The 21,239-nt window shown below is 38.8% G+C and overlaps 1 protein-coding gene across 1 annotated transcript in view; it reads left to right on the forward strand.

The window, feature by feature from the left end:
- GRB10 (growth factor receptor bound protein 10) overlaps positions 1-19,438 on the forward strand; it is a 111,902-nt gene extending 92,464 nt beyond the window's left edge. The window contains exons 7-16 of the mRNA XM_059836332.1: positions 1,735-1,809; positions 5,521-5,658; positions 6,282-6,392; positions 7,480-7,578; positions 9,780-9,857; positions 10,522-10,638; positions 11,524-11,590; positions 12,626-12,713; positions 15,437-15,530; positions 16,311-19,438. Of these exons, the coding sequence (XP_059692315.1) occupies positions 1,735-1,809; positions 5,521-5,658; positions 6,282-6,392; positions 7,480-7,578; positions 9,780-9,857; positions 10,522-10,638; positions 11,524-11,590; positions 12,626-12,713; positions 15,437-15,530; positions 16,311-16,457 (1,014 nt within the window). The 3' untranslated portion in view covers positions 16,458-19,438. The remainder of the gene's footprint in view (positions 1-1,734; positions 1,810-5,520; positions 5,659-6,281; positions 6,393-7,479; positions 7,579-9,779; positions 9,858-10,521; positions 10,639-11,523; positions 11,591-12,625; positions 12,714-15,436; positions 15,531-16,310) is intronic.
- The last annotated feature ends 1,801 nt before the right edge of the window (positions 19,439-21,239 follow it).

The following is a 21,239-nucleotide window of genomic DNA, read 5'->3' on the forward strand; positions in this document are numbered from 1 at the left end:
AACATCTGAGTGTGGTACAGAAATTTTGCTATCATGGGAGCTAGCACATTGGTTTCATGTGGTATACTTTAATTAATAACAGAGCATGGGAGTAAAACCCAGAATGCTGGGCATTCAGTCCCAGGCTCCTGCAATCAGAGAATAAATCGTTCTTTTGGTGTAAGAATGCGAAGGCTCCCTATCCGTTGCATTAGCTGTTGCCATATGGCACTGTTTCTACTCAAGAAAGGCTGGTAAACGTTAGCTTTCGTAATTCATTGTGCAATCTACCTGGCAGAAGGGTGATTCCTCTTCAGCCCTTCTTTTTATGCCCTAAAGACAAAATTTATATTTCCTGAAGAGTGACGAATATTGTAAACTGGAAACGTTTTCATTGTGATTCATCTTGTTATAATCAGTCATTGTTTTATTTCAGGCATTTCTGCATGTCTTCATGCTTCAAAGAATGTTTAAAAACTTCAAGAATGACTTAATGTAATTGCTGTGTATAGTAAATTCAGTGTACCGAATTATATCGGCATTTTAAAACATGACAAATAAACAGGGCACTGGAGGAATAAATCTGAAGTCATCGATTTGGCAGTCAGAAAACTGTCTGACCTTTGTCATGCAAAGATTCAGTATGAATGAGATACTGTACTGGATGCCTGAAATCAAAAAGCTCTGTAGAAGCACCTGTTTGTGCGTTAAACAATATTTGCTTCTGTGTTTGCGGGATGGGGGAAAGGAGGTAGATGTCTACTTTGAGATTGTTCAAGTCTAGCACGTGAAGCAGGGCATGCGACACAGAGCCTAATTATTGCACATGTCCTCATTCAGTTTTTATTATTTCATTTCATAGAATGTATGCTGTCCTGTCCTTACAGGAAAAAACACTGGGCTCTGTTGTGCTACCCTGAAATACAAACATATAGGGGTAGATTTTGCAAAGGGCTTTTTTCTTGACAGATTGAAGGGTTTCAAGCCCTGAGCATAACCTGGCTGTTGAACAACCAAATGAAAGCATCAACAGTCACACATGAGCTCTTTCTCATAATTAAGGTCTGCAAATAGCACTTTGTTTGGAGCCTTCTGAGGGACTGAGCAGGTTTTAGGGTAAAGCAGATACAGCACTGAAGAACTGTATTTTGGATAGAAAGAGAGTGCTATCAAAGGTAAAGGAGTACGTACTGGAGATCCTGCAGCATCCCCGCCTGAGACTTCTTTTAATGCATTTGCATCCAGCTTACTCCCGTGAGGGTAGAGAAAACTTGTTACTCCTCCTGCTCTGCATCTTCCACATGGCAAGTGGAGTTACAGAGAGTTTGTTCACTGAACAGCCTTTTTGGACGGAGAGGGAAGCCTGGAAATTTGGTGGCAGAATATGCAATAAGCAGGGAGTCACTGCGTACCCAACCTGCAGGACCATTCATCCTCTCCTTTCCTAGAAAGTACAGGCTGTTAGAGATCCCTGAAAGTCCTCAGTAGAAGAGGAAGCAGTGGGAAAATGCACTTATATAATGCTGTATATCAGATATTTTAAAAATCCATATTCTGTCTGTATGGGCCTTTGGTGAGCAGAAGGAAGAACTGCACTCAAAAGCCCTAGTAATATTTTCTGTGTCAGAGGATCTCCGAATTGATTTAAGTGTGATAATTTCAAAAATTAAATGACTGGAAGAAAATTCCACTTGTTCTATGCAAAAGGGTTCAAATATAATGTGACTTCCAATTGTCTTCTCTTTTTGTGTCCAGAATTTCTTTCCAGAGCAGATGGTTGCCTGGTGCCAGCAAACAAATGGCAGTATCCCACAGTCCCAACTTTTGCAGGTACTGTAAGTTATCTGCATGCACAAAGAAAGTTTTGGAGCTGGAGGGGAGAGATTGAGAGGAAGGAAGGGAGAATTCAAAGATCTGGAAGTAGCTGGTCGGAGAAAGATCAATGTAGTGAGTTCGCATATGGTACTAATGTTGAAAATATCTGACAAAGATCTTACCCAGTGGCGCTGAGGTGTAAGTTATAAACACAAAGTATTCATAGCTATGTTCATACATACTTGTTCCATTAATATTCAACTTAATCTGTGTGTACCTGGTTTGGCCACCTAGCATTGTTCCTAAAACAGTCTCAGCAGATATGTTTCTAGAAAAACAAACATACCTTATAAAAGGCAAAACAGAAATACTCTTCTATACTCCACATCATAGTACAGGAGAAAGTGTGAAAATGCATATGTACATTAGAAGATGGGCTTGAGATGTGAGAGGTTTTGCTTTTGTTTTTTATGTCCCGTGTTTGTGCCTGGTGAGAATTAACGCTAAGGACCAACTTCCCCCTGGTTCAGCCAACTAGCTGCTCTTTTATATAGAAAAATAATTCCCTAAGAAGTAAGTGCAGGTAGTTACAGAAAATTGTATGTAATTTGTGAAGTAATCCCATTTAAAGCTCCCCAAGTTAAATTACAGGTGTGTGTACCTTATGCATATGTGATGGTGGAGTTGTGTAATCTGCGTGGCAGTGGCACGTGCACTGAGTTTATACTGAAGTTTTGATGTCACTGTACAGTTTCTTCCTTGCTCATGAAGGAACTGTGGTGGTGGCACAGTTGGTTAGCCTCCAAGGATGGTGCTGAAGGGTGGGCTACCTCTCTGACCAGTAACTCGTTCACTTAAACCTCTCAGTTTAACCACTCTGATCTAAAATCTGTAGTCTAAATCTTTTTCACTTTAGTTGTTTCCTCAAATGGGGGACATTCAACTCATGAGGCCAAATTAAAACACAGTTTATTAAAAGAGTATTAAGAATATAAGACCATGGTGACAAGAAGACAGTACCACAAATAACAGGCAAATTATAAAGCAGAGGACACAAACATATGAAGAAAGTATACATACAATTAACTGATTTTAGCTTGATTTCTGTCATTTTGCATGTTTGCAAAAATTCATAGAATCATAGAATGGTTTGGGTTGGAAGGGACCTTAAAGAACATCTAGTTCCAGCCCCCCTGCCATGGGCAAGGACACCTTCCACTAGACCAGGTTGCTCAAAGCCCTGTCCAACCTGGCCTTGAACACTCCCAGGGTTGGGGCATCCACAACTTCTCTGGGCAACCTGTTGCAGTGCCTCACCACCCTCATAGTGAAGAATTTTTTCCTTATAGCTAATCTAAATCTACCCTTTTTCAGCTTAAAGCCATTGCCCCTTGTCCTGTCACTACATGCCCTTGTAAGAAGTCCCTCTCCAGCTTTCTTGGAGGTCCCCTTCAGGTACTGGAAGGCTGCTATAAGGTCTCCCTGGAGCCTTCTCTTCTCCAGGCTGAACAACCCCAACTCTCTCAGCCTGTCTTCATAGGAGAGGTGCTCCAGCCCTCTGATCATCTTCGTGGCCCTCCTCTGGACTCACTCCAACAGGTCCGCGTCCTGCTTAAGTTTGGGACCCCAGAGCTGAATGCAGTACTCCAGGTGGGGTCTCACAAGAGCGGAGTAGAGGGGCAGAATCACCTCCCTCAGCCTGCTGGTCATGCTTCTTTTGATGCAGCCCAGGATACAATTGGCTTTCTAGGCTGCTAGCACACATATGCAGTGACTCACTGCAGCAAGTTTCCACTTACTTTAGAACCAGTGCACTCATTTTGTCCTGTAACCACTTCAAAATCCATTAAATACTGGCTCCATGTTCACTGAGAAGAATTTAAAATGTTAGCATTTCATCTGGGAAATGAAACACAAATCAAAACCAATTTCTGGAATTAAAAATGAAAGTCACGTGCAGTGAGGTTGCAATTGGAACCAGAACTGGAGTGAACAGGCATTGCCACAGACTGATAGGAACAGAGGTGTTTCCACCTTAGACCCTTTTTCCTGCAGAGTAAGTGGAGAATCGAGTTTGCTTCTTAACACAAGCAGTAGGACTCCCTAAAAGAGCAAGATGTTCTTGAAGATGGAAAAGTTTTGAACCTAGAGTAGCTCAAACAGTAGGGAAAGGAAAACCTTACAACCTTGTGAGATACAAGAGTTTGCTTCTGGGAAGGCTCAGTTGGGTACAGTCCTGGAGAAGCGTAAGTCACGGGGGTTAACAGCGCAAGAGGGTGGGGGAAAGAAGATGGGTACATTCTCTTTGGTTCATTGTTTAACCATAAAAAACAATCTTCCTTAAAGCATTTATATTAAATACCCCTTTCTTTTAAAAAAAACCACACAATCATTTTTCATAATTTCAGTGACAGTTGTAACTTGTTGAAGGTAAACTTCCTGCAGTGTAGTAGTCATTAAGCGTGTTGCATCTGAGGCCACCTCAAACATAGAGCAAGTACGCTGTTTTTTTAATTACATACGAAATAGGGAAGAATATTAAACATCATCTCACAATATCATATACTTCATTAAGAGCTAGTATTTTTAGTCTCAACAGTGGGATCTGTTTTCTCTAGTGTCAGCCTGGCTCAGATATGCAAAAAAGCTTGCATCTTAGTTTACTTTTGGTTTATCTAGCTGGACAGAGAGAATATATTCTCCTTTTGGTCCTTCCCTTTCAGAGTTGAGAAGCGGATTCATAGTACAAATAGCAGGAAAATTGGCTGTTCTGATGGGGAGGAGGACTGGAAAAAAAAAGTTTTAATGCAACTAAGAATTGTGACACAGGGCACCAATTTTGGGGTTTGTTTCCTGTGGGCATTGTCCACCAAATAACACCTAAACACAATTTTCAAGAACTGCAGAGGCATCTGGGCCAATCAGGTTTATGCATTTTTCTTCCTACTATTGAATTTATTAGCAGTTTGGTATTTAGCTTTTTGAGCAAGCCTTCTGTCATTTAAAAATCTGGCCTATTGTAATAAGGGAGCAATCCATCAGTTCGCTAACCATAATTAATACTTCCTTCCTTTGATGTATCACAAATCAAATGATTCAATATGTGGTCCCTCTAATTATGTCAAGAACTTAAATACTTCTGGATCTCGAAGTCGAGTACAATTGCTGACATTTATTTAACTGCTCTGTGTTTCATTTTGAGTTAAATATTCTGTCATACCTCTTGTCTTGGGACAGGTACATGTGCTATATAAGACTTTAATGTGGGAAATCCTGAAATAGGCTGTTCCCATTCTAAAACTTTGGGATAAAGTTGCAGATTTTGGCCAATGTTTCCAAGTTAGACTAGTTGGCAGAATTGTTGTGATAAGGTATTATTTTCTCTTAAGAATTAATAAGCTTACTTTGTGTCCCTTCAGGGCGAGTGCAAGAGGAATGGGGATACAGAGAAATGGTTAGCCTTTTGGAGATTTAAGTATTGACCCAGAAAACAGAAAAACGTCAGTGGTGGGAGGAGTTAGCCAGGTAGATGTAACAAGAGGAGCAGGAATATCCATTTTGATCGTAAATCAGTTTAAACATCTAGGTCAGTTTAAGCATGAGGTGAAACTGCGCCCCAAGTCAGCAAAGTGATTTGCCATTTTCTTGTCTGTTCTGCAAATACAGTGACAATTTTATGATCCATCTGTAGTACACAATCCTCATTTACATTTTCCTCTCCAACAGAACTTTTTAAACTCCAGTAGCTGCCCTGAAATTCAAGGTTTCTTGCATGTGAAAGAGCTGGGTAGGAAATCATGGAAGAAATTGTATGTGTGTTTGAGGAGATCAGGACTTTATTGTTCTACAAAAGGAACTTCAAAGGTAAGATTAAAAAAGAAGTTGCACAGTACTAGCATGTGAAAGCATTTTCTGCTTTTACAGTGGGTATTTTTTGCTGGTTTTTAAATATCTGCACACAGTGTTCCCTTTTTTTACCGCATAGAAAAGGATAAGCAAGCCATGATCAAATGACAATCAAGCCCTAGGCTCTCAATGCATGAAAATAGCTATATAGCATTGTTATATAATAAAACCAAACTAGCCGGACAACATGATTGTGGCTACTGAAGTCGTGCTAACAAGGTTAGCAAGAGAAATCATGCTCTCCAAGCACATGGTTCATGAATTTAGTTTAAATGATACCTTAAACAATTAGTTTACATTATCTAATTTTCAGATTTCTCAGGAGCAATGTAATAGGCTATGCCATTTTTTATGTGATGTGTTTGAATAAGTATTTTGTCACCTTCTTGTATAAAGCACCTTCTGCTAGTAGGCTGATATTTAAAAGATGACAAGCCGTGTCCACTTCAAGCTGCCTGAGAGAGGAGCACAGTGTTCGTACACTGCCCTCTGTTGGAGGCTGGTCTTGAGAGACTGCAAAGCTTGCAGTAAGATCTTCCAAAATCTTACACTTACCTATGACAAAACACGTTATTCCCCAGGAGCCAAGACATTTGCAATTGTTGGCTGACCTAGAAGACAGCAATATCTTCTCATTGATAGCAGGCAAGAAGTTGTACAACGCACCTGCAGAGTATGGATTTTGTATAAAGGTAATTTTTCTCATTAAGTTCTTCCAAAGTTCAAGATGGTGTTGGTAGCGCAGAGTCTCCCCAACCCCCAGCTAAATGGGATTTGTATGTAAAACTCTGCAAGCATTTCTGTCATGAGGACTTGATCTTTAATGTCTTTCATTTGGCAGGCATGTCCTGTGTATCTTGCCATCATTTTTTGTGACGCTTTTAACACTTTATCTGGTGCTCCTTTGGCTTGGGAAATTTCTGTACAAGATCAGCTCAGTGCTGAAGCATGGTGTGCCTGTGAGGTGGCCTTGGTTCACCTCACAGATGAAAATGATTTTCCAAGTACTGTAATTGAATAGGAAAGTTTCTCTGGACAGCAAGTACCAAAACTATATAGCAACAAATGATCAAGCTCCGATCGGGTGTAATTGTACCAGTATTGTGGGCCAGAGGGTTGCATTTATTTAAAGACGATTGTCTTTGAAAATGGAAATAAGAATGAAACAGTTGCCTCTGAGGATTTTTAAAACTGTTGTGCTGATGGATAGGTTTAGAAAGTATTTCAAAGCTCCATGTAATTTTCTGAGAAGAAAATAAGGCTAGGAGCTGGTTTTATTGACAGCAGTGAAGTAGTCTCCTTCCTAGCAGCCATTCCAGAGCTAGACAACATGGGTTTGCTCAGAGAGTAGAGACCAGCTGCGGGATAGATCCTGAACTGATGCAGTCAGACTTTCAGTAACCTTCAGTTACAGACACTTTGGTTCTTCATCTCGAACTAGGGGCTCATAAAACTTCTCACAATTCTAAAAAAAACCCGAACACCTGCATGCCTTGGTTCTGGTTCTAGCATGGCCTGAGTACCTTGTTGCTATAAACTGCCAGAACTGCAGGGTATTTCAAAGCAGGCACTGACATTTATCTTACTGGACCCAGCTGAGAAAGTGATTTCTTTCAAAGCATACTCACCTTCTCTTCTCCTGAGCTTTAATTCAGGGTCGTGTGAGCTTTTTCTGGCCAGTTCTTAGACTAATAGTCTACCTGCCTTTACTCTGCAGTAAACTTACAGTGTTGTTGGTTTTCTGCTGAATGTAGCTGACTTCCCTCTAATACTTTATAGCCCAACAGAGTGAGAAATGAAACTAAGGAGCTGAGGTTGTTGTGTGCTGAAGATGAACAAAGCAGGACATGCTGGATGACTGCCTTTCGACTCCTCAAGGTACCTAATCTCTTCTATGTGAATAGAGCTACACCTATAGTTAAGTTGCATTGGTTATTTTGTTCATGAGAAAATACCTATATGTTCTTAAACATCATCTGCCTCCAAAATGATACAGCTAAGAGCAAAACGCCAGGTAGACCTGTCCCTCCTAAGCTTTTAAGCACAGGACTGAGGTCAATTCCTTCCATATATGAATCAAGTATAATTTTAGTTCTGGAGCCAAATTTATGATATGTGAATGAATCAAAAAACCTGCTTAACAAGGTATTTGCAAGTTATCATAAAGCTAAAGAAAATGTTTTGGTAATGGTAAGTGGTTATCTTAACTAGAACAGAGCACTGTCTAGAGCCTTTGCAATTTTTTCAGTTTTCTGAAAGTTCTATAAGCAACCCTATCTCTGGGTGAAAGTTATTCATATCTGAGAGCAAACAATGAGATTTCTTGATAATACGGTAGGAGGCTTCACAGTGTTTTTGAAACAAAATCAGCATGGAAGGAACTGAGGAAGAAGTTGACTATTTTGTGCTCTTTGAAGCACAGAACATGATAAATGTTTGCTACAATTACCTGTTCCTCTCCCCGTGCAGGCTGTCTGTCATGCAAAACCCTGTAAGCGTAGGGAAAGGAAATCAGATTCCTAGGCCTGCGGGTATGAAAACACAATGCCTGTTCTCCATCTTTGTTAAGTGGTCACCGTCCAAACCAGAGCACATCTCTTTGAATGCTCTCCAAATATGATCTCATTTGTTAATTGTAAGAGATTCTGTGTGGCAGTACTGAAATACCTATTTTAAGTTGCTACAAAAGCAGGTGGCACTAGCCATAGTATGGGCCAGGATGCAAGAAGCAATCCCTGTTACAAGATGCATATTTGATTTCTGTGGAGCTGATAACCTCTGTTGGCTGTCATAATCCACTCTGCAGTTATTTGACTTGACTTGACTCGTGTTTAATACACGCTAACAATTATGTTAAGAGTTTTAGTCCCCAGGCAATTCCAAGTGCTTCTTCTCAGCTGTCCTTTACTCTCCCTATTTACACAGAATTTTGCATTGTGAGGAAAGGGCTCAAATTGAGGATCAGATAATTGTAGTGAATTGTGTCTTGAAGATACCACTTGTTCTGAAGAAATTGGTTACACTGGTTGAGGCACTAAGATTCCTGAATGGCAAGGAAAAAACTTCACAGTGTACAGAATTAGGTAGTCTTACCAAGTACATAGACATGCATCTTGCTGTGATGGTTCAGAGGTATCTTTTTCTGCAGTGTGACCTGTGGCAGCAATGGTACTGTATGGCAGTAATTTCTGTATACTGGCATATAACATTCACCCTTAGGCAGTTAACACCAGTGGGGGAAAAAAAAGGGTTTGTTTTTAAGGAACACTGAAAGATGATTAAAGGTGTGTAGTCAGGGAAAGTTAAGGCTGTGCCCCAAGGCTGTGGCCATCACCCTCCTTTTTATTTACCTACTGATTTAGCTTTCCATAGTCATATATTACCCTGTTTACAAAATTATATATACCATTTCAATTAGAACATTCAGTAAGCAATGTTGCTATACTCGGGCACTGTGCCTCTAGGGAAGGCACTGAGTAGGTGTTTTCCTACCACCCTAGCTACTAGTGTTGCTAAAATTTGTCATGTTCAACAAGCAACATGACTGGAATTCAATCACCTTATTTTTATAAGGATGAGAAAAGTACCAAAAGTGTTACTTCCTGCTGAAATTTATTAAAAGAGCTAGTGAATTAGAAAGGTTCGTATATCATTATGAAAACATAGTTCATCTTTATATTATCTTGTACAGAACTTCTTACACAGAATTTTTTTTCAAGTTCACATTACTAGAGGGTAAAAAGAGGGGGAGTTAATATGTGTGTTCTGACCTCATGTGAAAGCTTGTATTCTGCAAGGAAAACATGGTGATAGCTGAGAGTGGCAGAAATTACCTGTGTATTTCGCTCGGGCTTGTAAAAGTGCTGTCTTTTAAATAAAACTTGTTGTGCATGTTTACTGCTCGATTGCCACCTGCCAATCCCTATTACTTAATGCAAATTGCTTTGGGACAGCTTCTGATCATGAAAATAATAAACGGGTGGCACTTTGCTCCAGTGTAAGTGGTGTTACGAAATCACTGCAGTTTTTTTCCTAGTGTATATCTTTGAATAATAATGTCCTTGCATTTCTGTTGGCAGTATGGAATGCTACTGTACCAGAATTACAGAATTCCCCAGCAGAGAAAAGCCATGCTTCCACACTTTTCCACTCCAGTAGTAAGTAATGAACTTCACCTCATTAATGTATGATGTTGGAAAAGATACATTTGCTTTCGCATTTTAGAAGTGAAAAATTTTACGCTAAGGAATGTAAATTCAGCATGTGTAGCAAATCAATATAAAGTTCACGTTTCACTTGAGTACAGTTTATGTGGTTGGCTCTCCATTATCTTAGGCTTACATGATCCACATGATTGAAAAAATCTTGGATACGTCAGGCACTTTGAGACGTACAGTACAGAGACATCTGGCTGTCTCTGCAGAAGCCAGCTTAGGTCTGGCAAAACTAAGACGTAAATCTCTTAAAACATGTTGGGCCAAGAGCTGACTGTTAGCTATCTAAAAGTGAAGATCCTATACTTGGATCCCAACTGGCCCTGAAAATGACTGGAGTATAGTAATAGGGCAAGTGGGCAACTTGAGCAATACAGATTTTATTCTCAGCCTTTGAATCCTCTCCCTCCCCTACGGCCTAAAAAGAAAAGCCATCCATTTTTGTGTCTGCGAATCTTTTGGAAGGGGAAAAAAAATGAGATGTATTTTCTGTGCTGTTGAAGGATAACTTTGGACAGTCTTCTGAAACCAAAACATTTTGAAGTGAAACTCTCAGGTTGGTTTTTTCTTTCCCTGTTTTTTGAAACAAGTGAAAATTCCTTTTCAGAGAAGTGTATCTGAAAACTCACTAGTAGCAATGGATTTTTCGGGGCAAATAGGAAGAGTTATTGAAAATCCTGCTGAAGCACAGAGTGCTGCCTTGGAAGAAGGACATGCTTGGAGGGTAGCTATCTTCTCTTCTTTTCTATTTTTGTAATGAGTAAGTGTTTGTTGAGAGCCAAAACACAGAGTGTGCTATGATGTTAGTGCAGTGCTGGTCACAGTATAGCTTAGCTCCGACCTGAAGCAATCACACTGCAAGCATGCAGATCTGAAAGTCAATATCCATCTTTAGCAAAACTGTCACATTCACAACAACCTTCTACCACTGCTTCTCTGTCCCCCTAGTGTCCAGAGGAAAGTTGAGGGGGAAAGCAGACCCACCAGAACTTTACTGCCAGTTTGCAAAACCAGTCTCTGAGGAGGAATATGTCAAATTAAATGCTTCCCCACATGGAAGAGGCTGGGGCTCTGACTAATGGCTTGCTCCCAGTAAGTTTAATTGCAGAATATACAAGAGGCAGGACCTCTTGCAATGAAAACTGATGTAACTTGTTTATAGTGTCTTGTGGACAGACAGCTGCAGTACAAGTTTTCCCACATGCTCGTCTCTTAGGTAATAGGAGTCATTACTGAAGCACTAGCTGGTGCTTTATGTACGGGAGGGAAATACTACTTGATTTACTGAGTGCCTGGTGTTTTGCCTGAGCAGAAACATATCAGACTTTTCTTTTTTCTGTCTTTTTTTTCTTTATTTTTCTTTTTTTTCCTTTTTTTTTTTTTAGATACTGAGCTTTCATCATTAGCATCTGGCTTGTGCTCTAAGCCAACTGAAATGAGCTGCTGCTTGTAGATTAGCCCCCTTCAAAGTTGCGTTTCGTTTTCTCATTCTTGCATTAAACTTGCCCAGCCCCCAGTTTCCTGTAAATTAAATCTGTGTTGCATGTGCACTAATTCTCTTCTGTTGAGGCTTTAGTGTGGATTTAACGGTAATTCATTTTCTCTGTAGAAACGTAGCACAAGAATGAACATCTTGGGTAGCCAAAGTCCACTCCATCCTTCCACACTGAGTACAGGTAAATTCTGCTGTTTTGTAAGCATAGTATAAGAGGCCTCTGCGGGTAAATAAAAGGTATATTTCATATAGAGACAGAGATAGAATGCAGTTGTGTAGTGTTAATGCCTCGATGTCAAATACTATTTTTATCAGTAGCTTCTGTGTCATTAACATGCTTACTTCTACAGACATAGTAGAAGGAACTTGTTTTCTTTTGAAGGTGTGCTCCAGCTTTTCTTCAGTTTTAATCTTTTGAAATTCAGATTTTATGAAAATTGAGACTCCATAAATGTTTCCATTTGAAACAATCCAGAAGTGAATTCTTCATTTTAGACAAGGAAAGTCAGAGTGATCTGTTAATCTTTAAAGAGTAAAAATGAGAATCTTCAAAACAGCATTCATTCCATAACTGAATAATGTAAAATACGGATGCCTGTAATGTGAGTTCTGAACTTCTCTTTGAGATTGTACGTTTATTAAAATAATAGGAAATTGCATATTAATACCCTGGACTTCTCAGAGGAAACACAGCTGTTCTCTGTTTCTATTACGTGTTTCTATTCTGTTGAACACAATTTAAAAATACTATTTGAAAAACAATAAAACAATAAACATAAAAATATTTGGGGGCAACTTCACCCTTGAAATCACAAGGCAAAGTGCTTTTCATTATTCGAAAGTTAAAGGGACTTGGTTATAACTTGTTAGCTCATACATTGTATTCTAAGAATTGTTTAGTCCCAGCATTTTCAAGAAACTATGAAAAGGCATTACTGTAAGAGGTATCTCTTGTTAACCTAATCATACATCTGCAAATCAGCAAATGCATGGAGGTAACGCCTGTCTACTTGGTATATTAAGTAGATGCAACAGCTGGTGCCTTTTCTTCATATTGATTCATTTTTTATATTGATTGATGAAATATATTTTATATTCTGTAACAAAACTATACCCACTTTTAAAATGTTTAAATAATTAGTGTGTGGAAAAAACTGTTGCACATGTTACTACTTTTAACCATCCTGTCTTTCCCTCTTTTCCCTCTTGCCTCCAGTTATTCATAGGACACAGCACTGGTTTCACGGCAGAATCTCTAGAGAAGAGTCTCACAGGATTATTAAGCAACAAGGGCTTGTAGATGGGTAGGTATTCCTGTTGCTTAGTATTCATGATCTGATGGTAAGCGTTATAGACAAGAGCACAACTTCTGCTGTAAGGATTTACAGGTTTGCGAGTACCTCTGAATAACCTGTATCTTGCATAGTCCCATTATTACCTGCCTGGATTTCAAAAAGACAAAGTACATGTTTGTAGGAGCGGGTTCTAACTCTTAATTTAAAAAAAAGAAAATATTAAGAATACACTTAAACTTTTTTCTTTTTTCCAACAGAGTCAATCAAGTTTTAGAGACTGTTAGAATTTGAAGATAATTAATTCCCGTAATCTGCATTGAGGACGTGTTTTTCAGGCAAAGCTGTACCTAGCCATTTGCCCACAAATTTATGAACAGCCTTTTGTGCTCTTTTGCATGAATCAGAGCAGTTAATGATGGTATCTCACTATTTATTTCTGTTCTAGGGCAAAGAAATTAAAGTACCTGTTCCAGCGCTCTCTAAAATGTCTGTAGTTGAGATTTAAGTATCTTCTGAGCATCTCTGTTTCCCTTATTTATATGTAGTTATGGTTATTGTAGGGAAGTTGCTTAAACTGCATTCAGCAGCTGGAAGAGCATGGTTGCCTTCAGTTCACTAAGCTCACTGCTGTCAGGGTTAAAGTAGAAACTTCCATGTTGGCTTCTCAGGAGACAGTCAAGGTCAAACCTTTCTTCGGCATTTTCTGATTCGGGAGCATCACTACTCTTTGTGAAGAATGAAATACATTAGAGAAATAGAAATTGCTAGTGCATGCACATATTCATCAAGCAGTGGTTTTTTTATTGTTTGGGGTTTTTTGCTGGGCTAAGGCTATTGGGAGTCATATGAGAAAAGGTTTTAGCTTAGCAGGTCAAACAGCGAAGAGAGGCAGAGAAAGCAAAGGAAGACTGCTGACTTGTTGGGTTTCTGGTTCTCTCACACTACAGATCTTCTTTGCAATCTTGGACTTATTTTGACTTGTTGCCTTAGGAATCTAGTGGCCCATCCTTCTTGGGGTTTTCATAAATGTGTTAATGCCTTTGGGGCAGTGTGAAATTGGTGCACAGCCAGCTTACTTACTGTGGAAGGTGAAGATTGGTTAGTTTGGCTGTAGTGAGGTCAGTCCGTAGTGGCAGAAGAACCATGTTACCTATGTGCTCTGAGATCCAAGGATCATGGTTTTCAGGATAGAAGAGTCTTGCCTGTGTTTTCCTGCTCTGTGTGTTCTTGAACAGAAGGAGGTAGAAAGTTAACAGTCTTCCGATGGCTTGTATATATGCAGTGTATATATGCAATGTAGATATGCAGCTGATACTGCTACCATTTGACTGTTTCTGGAAGCTGTTGTTGAGGATGCATCTATATTTATAGTCATTGTTTGTGTGGACAGCTTGTTGCTTGCCAGAGGTTGAGTAAACACTTGCAGGATCAGCTGTGCTGAACTTTGCTTTGTGCCACCAGCTTATGATACCATGCATAATCTGAAATGGCTAGATGAAAGGTAATTTAGATATACCTGCATGAAATGCAGTGATGACAGAGCAGGTAAGATCTTTCTCCCTGAGATGAATCCTAATGTGTAAAGTCTTTGGTCCCTTTTCCACACATCTGGTCTTGCTAGGACTAAAAAGGAATGTTCAGATACCATGCATGGTTTCTAGTGGTAGCAAGGCATGCCTGTCTCTGGGTATTGGACTGACCCAGGTTATGATGGTGAGTTTTTGTGGTATTGACATTCCTTAGTCGCTTGTGCGGAGCTGGAGTAAGTTCTTTTGGGTTCATAAGACTACAAGCAGTTCTTGCAACTCAGCCTTGGAAAAGTGTGTTCCTGGCTTAGTGGTTAGCAATTAAGAGGGCTTGAGGCCTGCCCCAGTACTGTGCTTGGCCATTTCACAAATCCATTAGTGAATAGCACTGTGGGCCTTATGCCAAAGGTATATTCTTGTTTCCTGTGGCATGGAGAGGTTTTCCTTCCTTAATTCATAAATGTCAAGGGGAGGAAACATTTTTTTTTACTAGATTTTTTTCTCCTCTTCTAAGTATGTGTTTAACCATTTGAGTTAGGACTTCAATTTTGTGAGTCAACTTAAAAGTGACAGTTCCATATTGTGTGATATTGCTAGGTATACTCCTAAAGTACATTCTTTTCCAATGATGCTGAGGGAAAAATACAGTGACTGTTTTAGAGGAAAAATCAGTGTGTGTTTTCCCCACCTTGATAATGTGGATGCTACTTAACTGATAAGTCGTTTTAAGAAAGTATTGAGCTGTTTCTGTGCAATTGCAGCCATTTAACTTAAATGTAATTTTGCTAACACTGGATTTCTGTAAACTGATGCAAGATACTGGAGAGTGGGAACAGGTTCTCATGTATTACTTTCCCATCTACAGAAATCCAGATTTGCTTTGGAGTTCAATGACATTAACATTTTCTTCATGAGAGTATATATCAGTAATGGAAAGCTCAGTTAGAGAGACCTTTAAAAAAAACCTCATACATACATTCATAGGGGAGGAACTACTGTCATGTGTCTTTCACTTCTTGTTTCTTCATCTGTTAGTGTTGCATAGCCGTGGTATAAAAACTGAAGGCAAATTGACAGTTATGGAATCACCTGTTAATGCAACTAAAGAAGAGTTAGACAATAGCAAAAAATTACTTAGTAGTACTGAGTATTTACAAAGTAATGGATTGTGGTATTCAGTGTGTACTTAAAAATGTTCTCTCCTAGACTATTTCTTCTCCGGGACAGCCAAAGCAATCCAAAGGCATTTGTACTCACACTGTGCCATCATCAAAAAATAAAGCATTTTCAAATCTTGCCGGTAAGTAGATTATTTTTGATACTGATCACGAAAAAAGAAATTTTAAAACATAAAGCTTTCCCAACATCTGCAGAGGCCTCTTATTAATTACTGATGTAATTAACAGGGATGTTTCCATTAGCAAGTATATTAGCAAGTATTCTTTAGAACTGTCAAATGTCTGATTAAAATTCTTTGTTAACATTGCCTGGAAAACCAGCGTAAGTCACTTAGGTATAGAAGTAATGCACAGAACTTGTTCTCTGTGACTGACAGCAACAACAGCGGCAGTTGTCTCCCTATCACTTAGGCAAACATAGAATAACTTAGGGAAACATGTAAAAATTTTGTTCTGGAGGTTATCCCATAACGCTGAGCTTAAAATAACATTACACTGAGATGTCAAGAACCTATTTGATTTTTAGCTTGATCAAAAAGAGCATCAGAAGTTTAAGATCACGTAGACCTCTTCATTGGTCCAATTGGTCTTCTCCTGCTTTGCCTGCCAATTTTACAAACAGCTAACAAATATTTTTGGGGTGTAATGAAGACCAGTGCTGTCTCTCCAACTTTCAGTTACTCTGCCCACGAGCTTTCACTTTCATAAACAAAACATTTCAAGTTGGGTTAACGTACGTTCTTTTCTAGTGCTGCGCATGGTTTCATGAAGATCTCTGGGCACTAGGTTGTTTGGGCAGTGCCCATCACTTATCTTACGTCACATGCTTGTACTCTTTGTTTTGCCACGCTTGCATCTCTTCATGTGCAGTCTAACTTGAAAAGGACGTTTTCTTTCCCCAGTGTGAAGATGATGGACAGATATTTTTCAGCCTGGATGATGGGAACACCAAATTCAGTGATCTAATCCAGCTTGTTGAATTCTATCAACTAAACAAAGGAGTCTTGCCCTGCAAACTCAAACACCACTGCATCCGAGTGGCCTTATGACCTCAAATCTGACTCTCACTGAAGACTGGATTTGCTAGAAGAGTAATTGTAAGAGAGCGTTGACACTGGGGAATTGGCAGATTTGTAAGTTGGTAAAAATAAATAAAAATATTATGCACCTTGGGACTCTGAAAGGGATGGATTCGACAGGTGCCAACAGACCAAGATTGCTGGTTTGTCTAACACCTAAGAGTGATTGCTGCTGAGTGTCCCAGCATCCCAAAAATGGGGGGAGGGTATGTAAAACCATGAGTAAATTTGAAACAAAACTGGAAACTATCTTGGCTGGGCCACTTAACAGGAACAATTGTGAAGAGAAATCTTTGAAAAGAACTCTTGCCCTGGAATAATCTTGACAATTAAGACTAGTGTGTTTACTTTTTGTATTGATCACTTTTTTTGCACTCCTACTTTGTTTCGGATATTGTATGCAGCCTATATTAGGAGCTGATGTGGCTTTTAAAATTCATGCAGGAGTTGGGTATTAATCTGCACCCTAAAATGTATGGAATGCTTCAGCCTAAAAGGATCTAGAAGAAAATCAAGAAGTGTGTGTGTGTGTGCGCGCACGTGTGTCTCAAAACTTCTCTGGAGACCTGAGGTTCGATGATCTGCAGATGTCTTTGAAGAAGAAATGAGGATACAATTCTAAAAGAACATACCACCATATACATACTCTTAAAACTGTTGACTTGTAGCATTATGGCTGTAGTATGTTGATGGCATATTAGTGGCATCCAGTCATGCAAAGACTGTATTAGATTCTATGCACAAATTTTTATTATTGGAGTGGTGGTTTGTTTTTTACAGCCTTTTGACTGTTTTCCTGAGGAAACTTACTGTTACTAAATAGAATAGGACTGAATGACTACGCTTGTATTTGAAACCACCATATTTTGTGAGAAGATTCTTCTGCGGGTAGTCTTAGTATGACAAAATAAATAAAAAATCAAAAACAAAAAGAAAAAACAAAACTGTTTTTAGCTTTATAGCTCCTGAATTTTCAGACTGTTTCAAAGAGCTCTTTCCATATAGAAAAGCTACAGTGACACAAAGCTCTCCTGGGGAATAGGGCATAAAAAGAACTGTACCCCTTCTGCTTTCTGTAGGGCCATGAAATTTTACACGCTGAGAAAGAACATATTGGGAATGGAAGCACATTTGATTGTGAACTAGCTGCTGGCAGTATCATCCATTGAGGTAACTGGTGATCTCTGTGTCATACACAGTAAAGCGTGCCAGTACCTATGGCGGACAAGCATGTATCCTGCTCTGGTGCTGGTTTGTCATCAGAACTACTTTATTGATAATGTTTATATCAATTATTTAATATTTACACAATAACTCTTTCTGATGATAAATCAGTGTTAAAAGTTGGATGAGTCCCACCTTGATCCTTCAATTGCAAATATCATTCTTCCAGCAATGCAGTTAGTGCAGGAATTAATTTCCCAGTACTTCATACAGTTAGCCGTGGTGAGAAGTATTCCACCCTGGGAACTTGCGGAGCGTAGTGCAGAACGGAGCATTCTTAAGATGGTAAATGATTTACACAGGCTAGTTCATCCTTACTAATATATGCCACTGGGTTTGAAATCCTAGCCATCTGAAAAGGGTAAAGAAGGAAAACCAATCCTACAACTTTAGGTCTTCATGTAGTGTTGAGAATAGCTTAAGACAAACCATAACCTGCCTGAGTCGTCCATATCAGCTTATAACTATGTCAATGGTATAGAAACACTGTATTTTAGTTTACAGAACACATTTAGTATTTTTTTTCCATTTAATGTCTAGATATTAAAAATGAAGAAACTTGATTTTGTTTTTAGTAGAAGCCTTTTTTGTTGGTTTTTTTTTTTTAATTGTACATAGTGAAATTGAGTGTTCCTGCTTTCTAGACAATGTATTTTAAAACCTTGAAATTAAGCTAACTTAAGTCTTCACTTTGCATGCTTCTATTTGGCCCCTATTAGGAGAAAAAAAGATACTTGTATTGACTACATTACCAGTTTAATAAGACCATTTATGCTGTAGTTTTAAGTTTTTCTGTTTACATAGCTTAGTGACAACCATGCATTTTTCCCAGTAGGCAGATAGTATTTGCAGTGTTTCATATTTATAAAAAAAACCTTGCATCTTATTTAAATTGAGAATAAAAGTTTGACTATGAATCATGATTTTTGTATGTAGACGGTTGACTTAGTATTTTGTACTTTTCCCAGTAAAAGTGAGCTGTTTTGAGAAAGTGACCACCTTCTAAGTGGCAACAATCTTACTTAAGCAGATCACTGCTTTGTCGTCTTTCTGCTGGAAAACAGTCAATACCACCTTAGTTTTCCAACAGATTCAGCTGGCTGCCAGCTCAGAATACCAAGGACTGAAGGACATTTGACTCTTATTTTTGTATTTAAATGACATGAATGTAAAGGGGATGCTCAGGGTTGTTTTGGAGCCTGTTGAATTTTTATCTTTTTGCCTGTGATTTTATTTTCTAAATAAATAACTTCATGTAGCAATCTTGAATATGTTGAGAAGGAAAATGCCAAACCATTTTGGTAATGAGGTGACTAGTTAAGTTATGTTACGATAGGTGTTAAAAGTACAAAAAACTTTTTATTTGTTAATTAATCTTGAAGAAACACGTGCCTCAGTTTAGATGTTTTGTCTTATCTTTTCTGCACTAAATACCTGACAGTTTGACCAATCAATGCACCTTTCCAGTGGCAAGACTTGCTTATCGTAAATTATATTGTCACAATGCAAGATTTAGTGACTGTAAAATGGAATAAAGTTTAAAGTTTCAGGGAATGCAAAAGGTATTAACTTAAGAGACAAAACCTTTATTCAATATGCTTTGCTTCATACTGTAAATAGCTTTTTGGCTTGTGAACCTAATTGTAATCTTTCAGGTATTTTTGTACAAATAAGGGACTGATATTCTGTTTCTTGTAATTAGAAATAAACGTTAATACAACGTATTCATTTTATATTGGAATGAATGTCTTCTTTTGGATATATCTGTACACCATGTATCTCTTGCGTGAATTCTGGGTTATCTGGGGTGGGCTATATTAACCAGCCTTTAAGAAGAGTTAAAAGGAAAATAGAATCCCCAAGATACCTTTATTCTGTCTGTTCTGTCTTATGGTTCCTGTTAGGACAGACTGTCCTTTATTATTCAGAAAAGAACTTGTTCACCCCTTTCATTTGAGGAAAATTATTGGGGATATTCTATGATATTTACAGTGGTCGTTTGGGAAGGTTGCTAGAATCAAATCAGGAAATATACCATGAGCATCTTTTGGGTCATAAACCAAAGCTGTAACTCACTGAAAATGTACACTCTGCATAAAGCACTTTATTGGCCTAATAGCTGTTCGATCAGAAAACTTTTCAATAGTACTTTCAGAAAGCAATTATTTACCCCTGTAATCCTTGTATTCAAGTGGTCCATCAGCATTTGGGTGGAAAAGCACATCTGCACAAACTATGTTTTTGCTTAAAAAAGCCATTTTTTTCGGGGGGGAGATTGGTGGTTCTTCTGGTAGATAGAATAATAGAAGGTTGGAAATGTTTCACTTTTTTGTTGGACACAATCCTTTCCTGTTTCTGTCTTGCTAATCCATAGAAACCACCAAATGCATTCCACTTCAAGCCTTAGTCACGCTCTGGCTTCCACATGCTACGTCTTCATGTGAGTTTGTATTGCACTGGGGCATGAGTTACATGTTGGCATTATGAAATTCATTCACACCTAAAGGCACATTCTGCACATAAAGGCAGAGTACTTATTTTGGGTTTTGATATTCCCAAAGATTTTTCTATCTGGAGACGTATGTTAGAATTAAAGTGCTTAGAGTTCACTATCCTGCATGCAGCAACTTACTCTTTCACTGAGCTGAACAAAGGGGACTGCTTGCTTACAAAAAGTTTGAAGATGCCTGTTTCTTGCTTAGCTAAAGGAAGCTGTGCTAACATTGAAACTGGCCCCTTCTGTAATCATTAAAAGTCAAGGACTGTAATTCTACACAGACCTGTAAAAAACAAGCAAAAAATCAACCCCAAAACCCCACCTTACTTTATGGTATATATTACATTTGGAACATACAGGAAGATGGTGTGAAAAAAAAGCAGCACGGTAAAAAGGTGTTGGTAAGCCTGCCCAATGGCAGGGCAGTATTGTCTGCATGTTTGTCCAAACTGCCCACAACTGTGGCAAGTGCAAAATCATACCTGTGAAACCTGGCCCTAGACGTTAACAGCAGGTACCTGTGCAATCGGAACATCACCAGTGCAAAATTAGTCTGGGTCAGAAATGGGTATATGGTACTTGAATTAATTGCCTGATAGAGGGTTTGTGCTGCTTTTACATTAGTTGCAGGACAACAGACATAATTGGATGTCAGATCCCACATGAAGCCTTCTAGCATGAAGCTCACCTGGCAAAACAGCTTAAATTCATTTGAACCTATGAGTAAATTTCTATCAAACTAGTGTTACAACATTGGCTGCTGCACTTTTATCCTGATACACAGAACCCTAAAGTTAGTTTTATTTTAACACTAAATTGCTGCTTCAGCCTGTACCCGCAAAACCAGATGAGCAAAACATCACCAGATGAGCCATTTCCCTTCAAGTAAGTCGAACTTTAGATGACTTTGGGTTTATGTTACTGCTAATTTAGTGATACTTTGTTTGTTAATGTCCAGCTTGTATATTGCTTTGTGTCTCAGGCATTGTTTGTCTAACATCTTGGAAACTTCAGGTACAGTATCAGCAGAT

Source organism: Gavia stellata, chromosome 3 (genome assembly GCF_030936135.1).
Source record: "Gavia stellata isolate bGavSte3 chromosome 3, bGavSte3.hap2, whole genome shotgun sequence".
Lineage (NCBI taxonomy): Eukaryota > Metazoa > Chordata > Aves > Gaviiformes > Gaviidae > Gavia > Gavia stellata.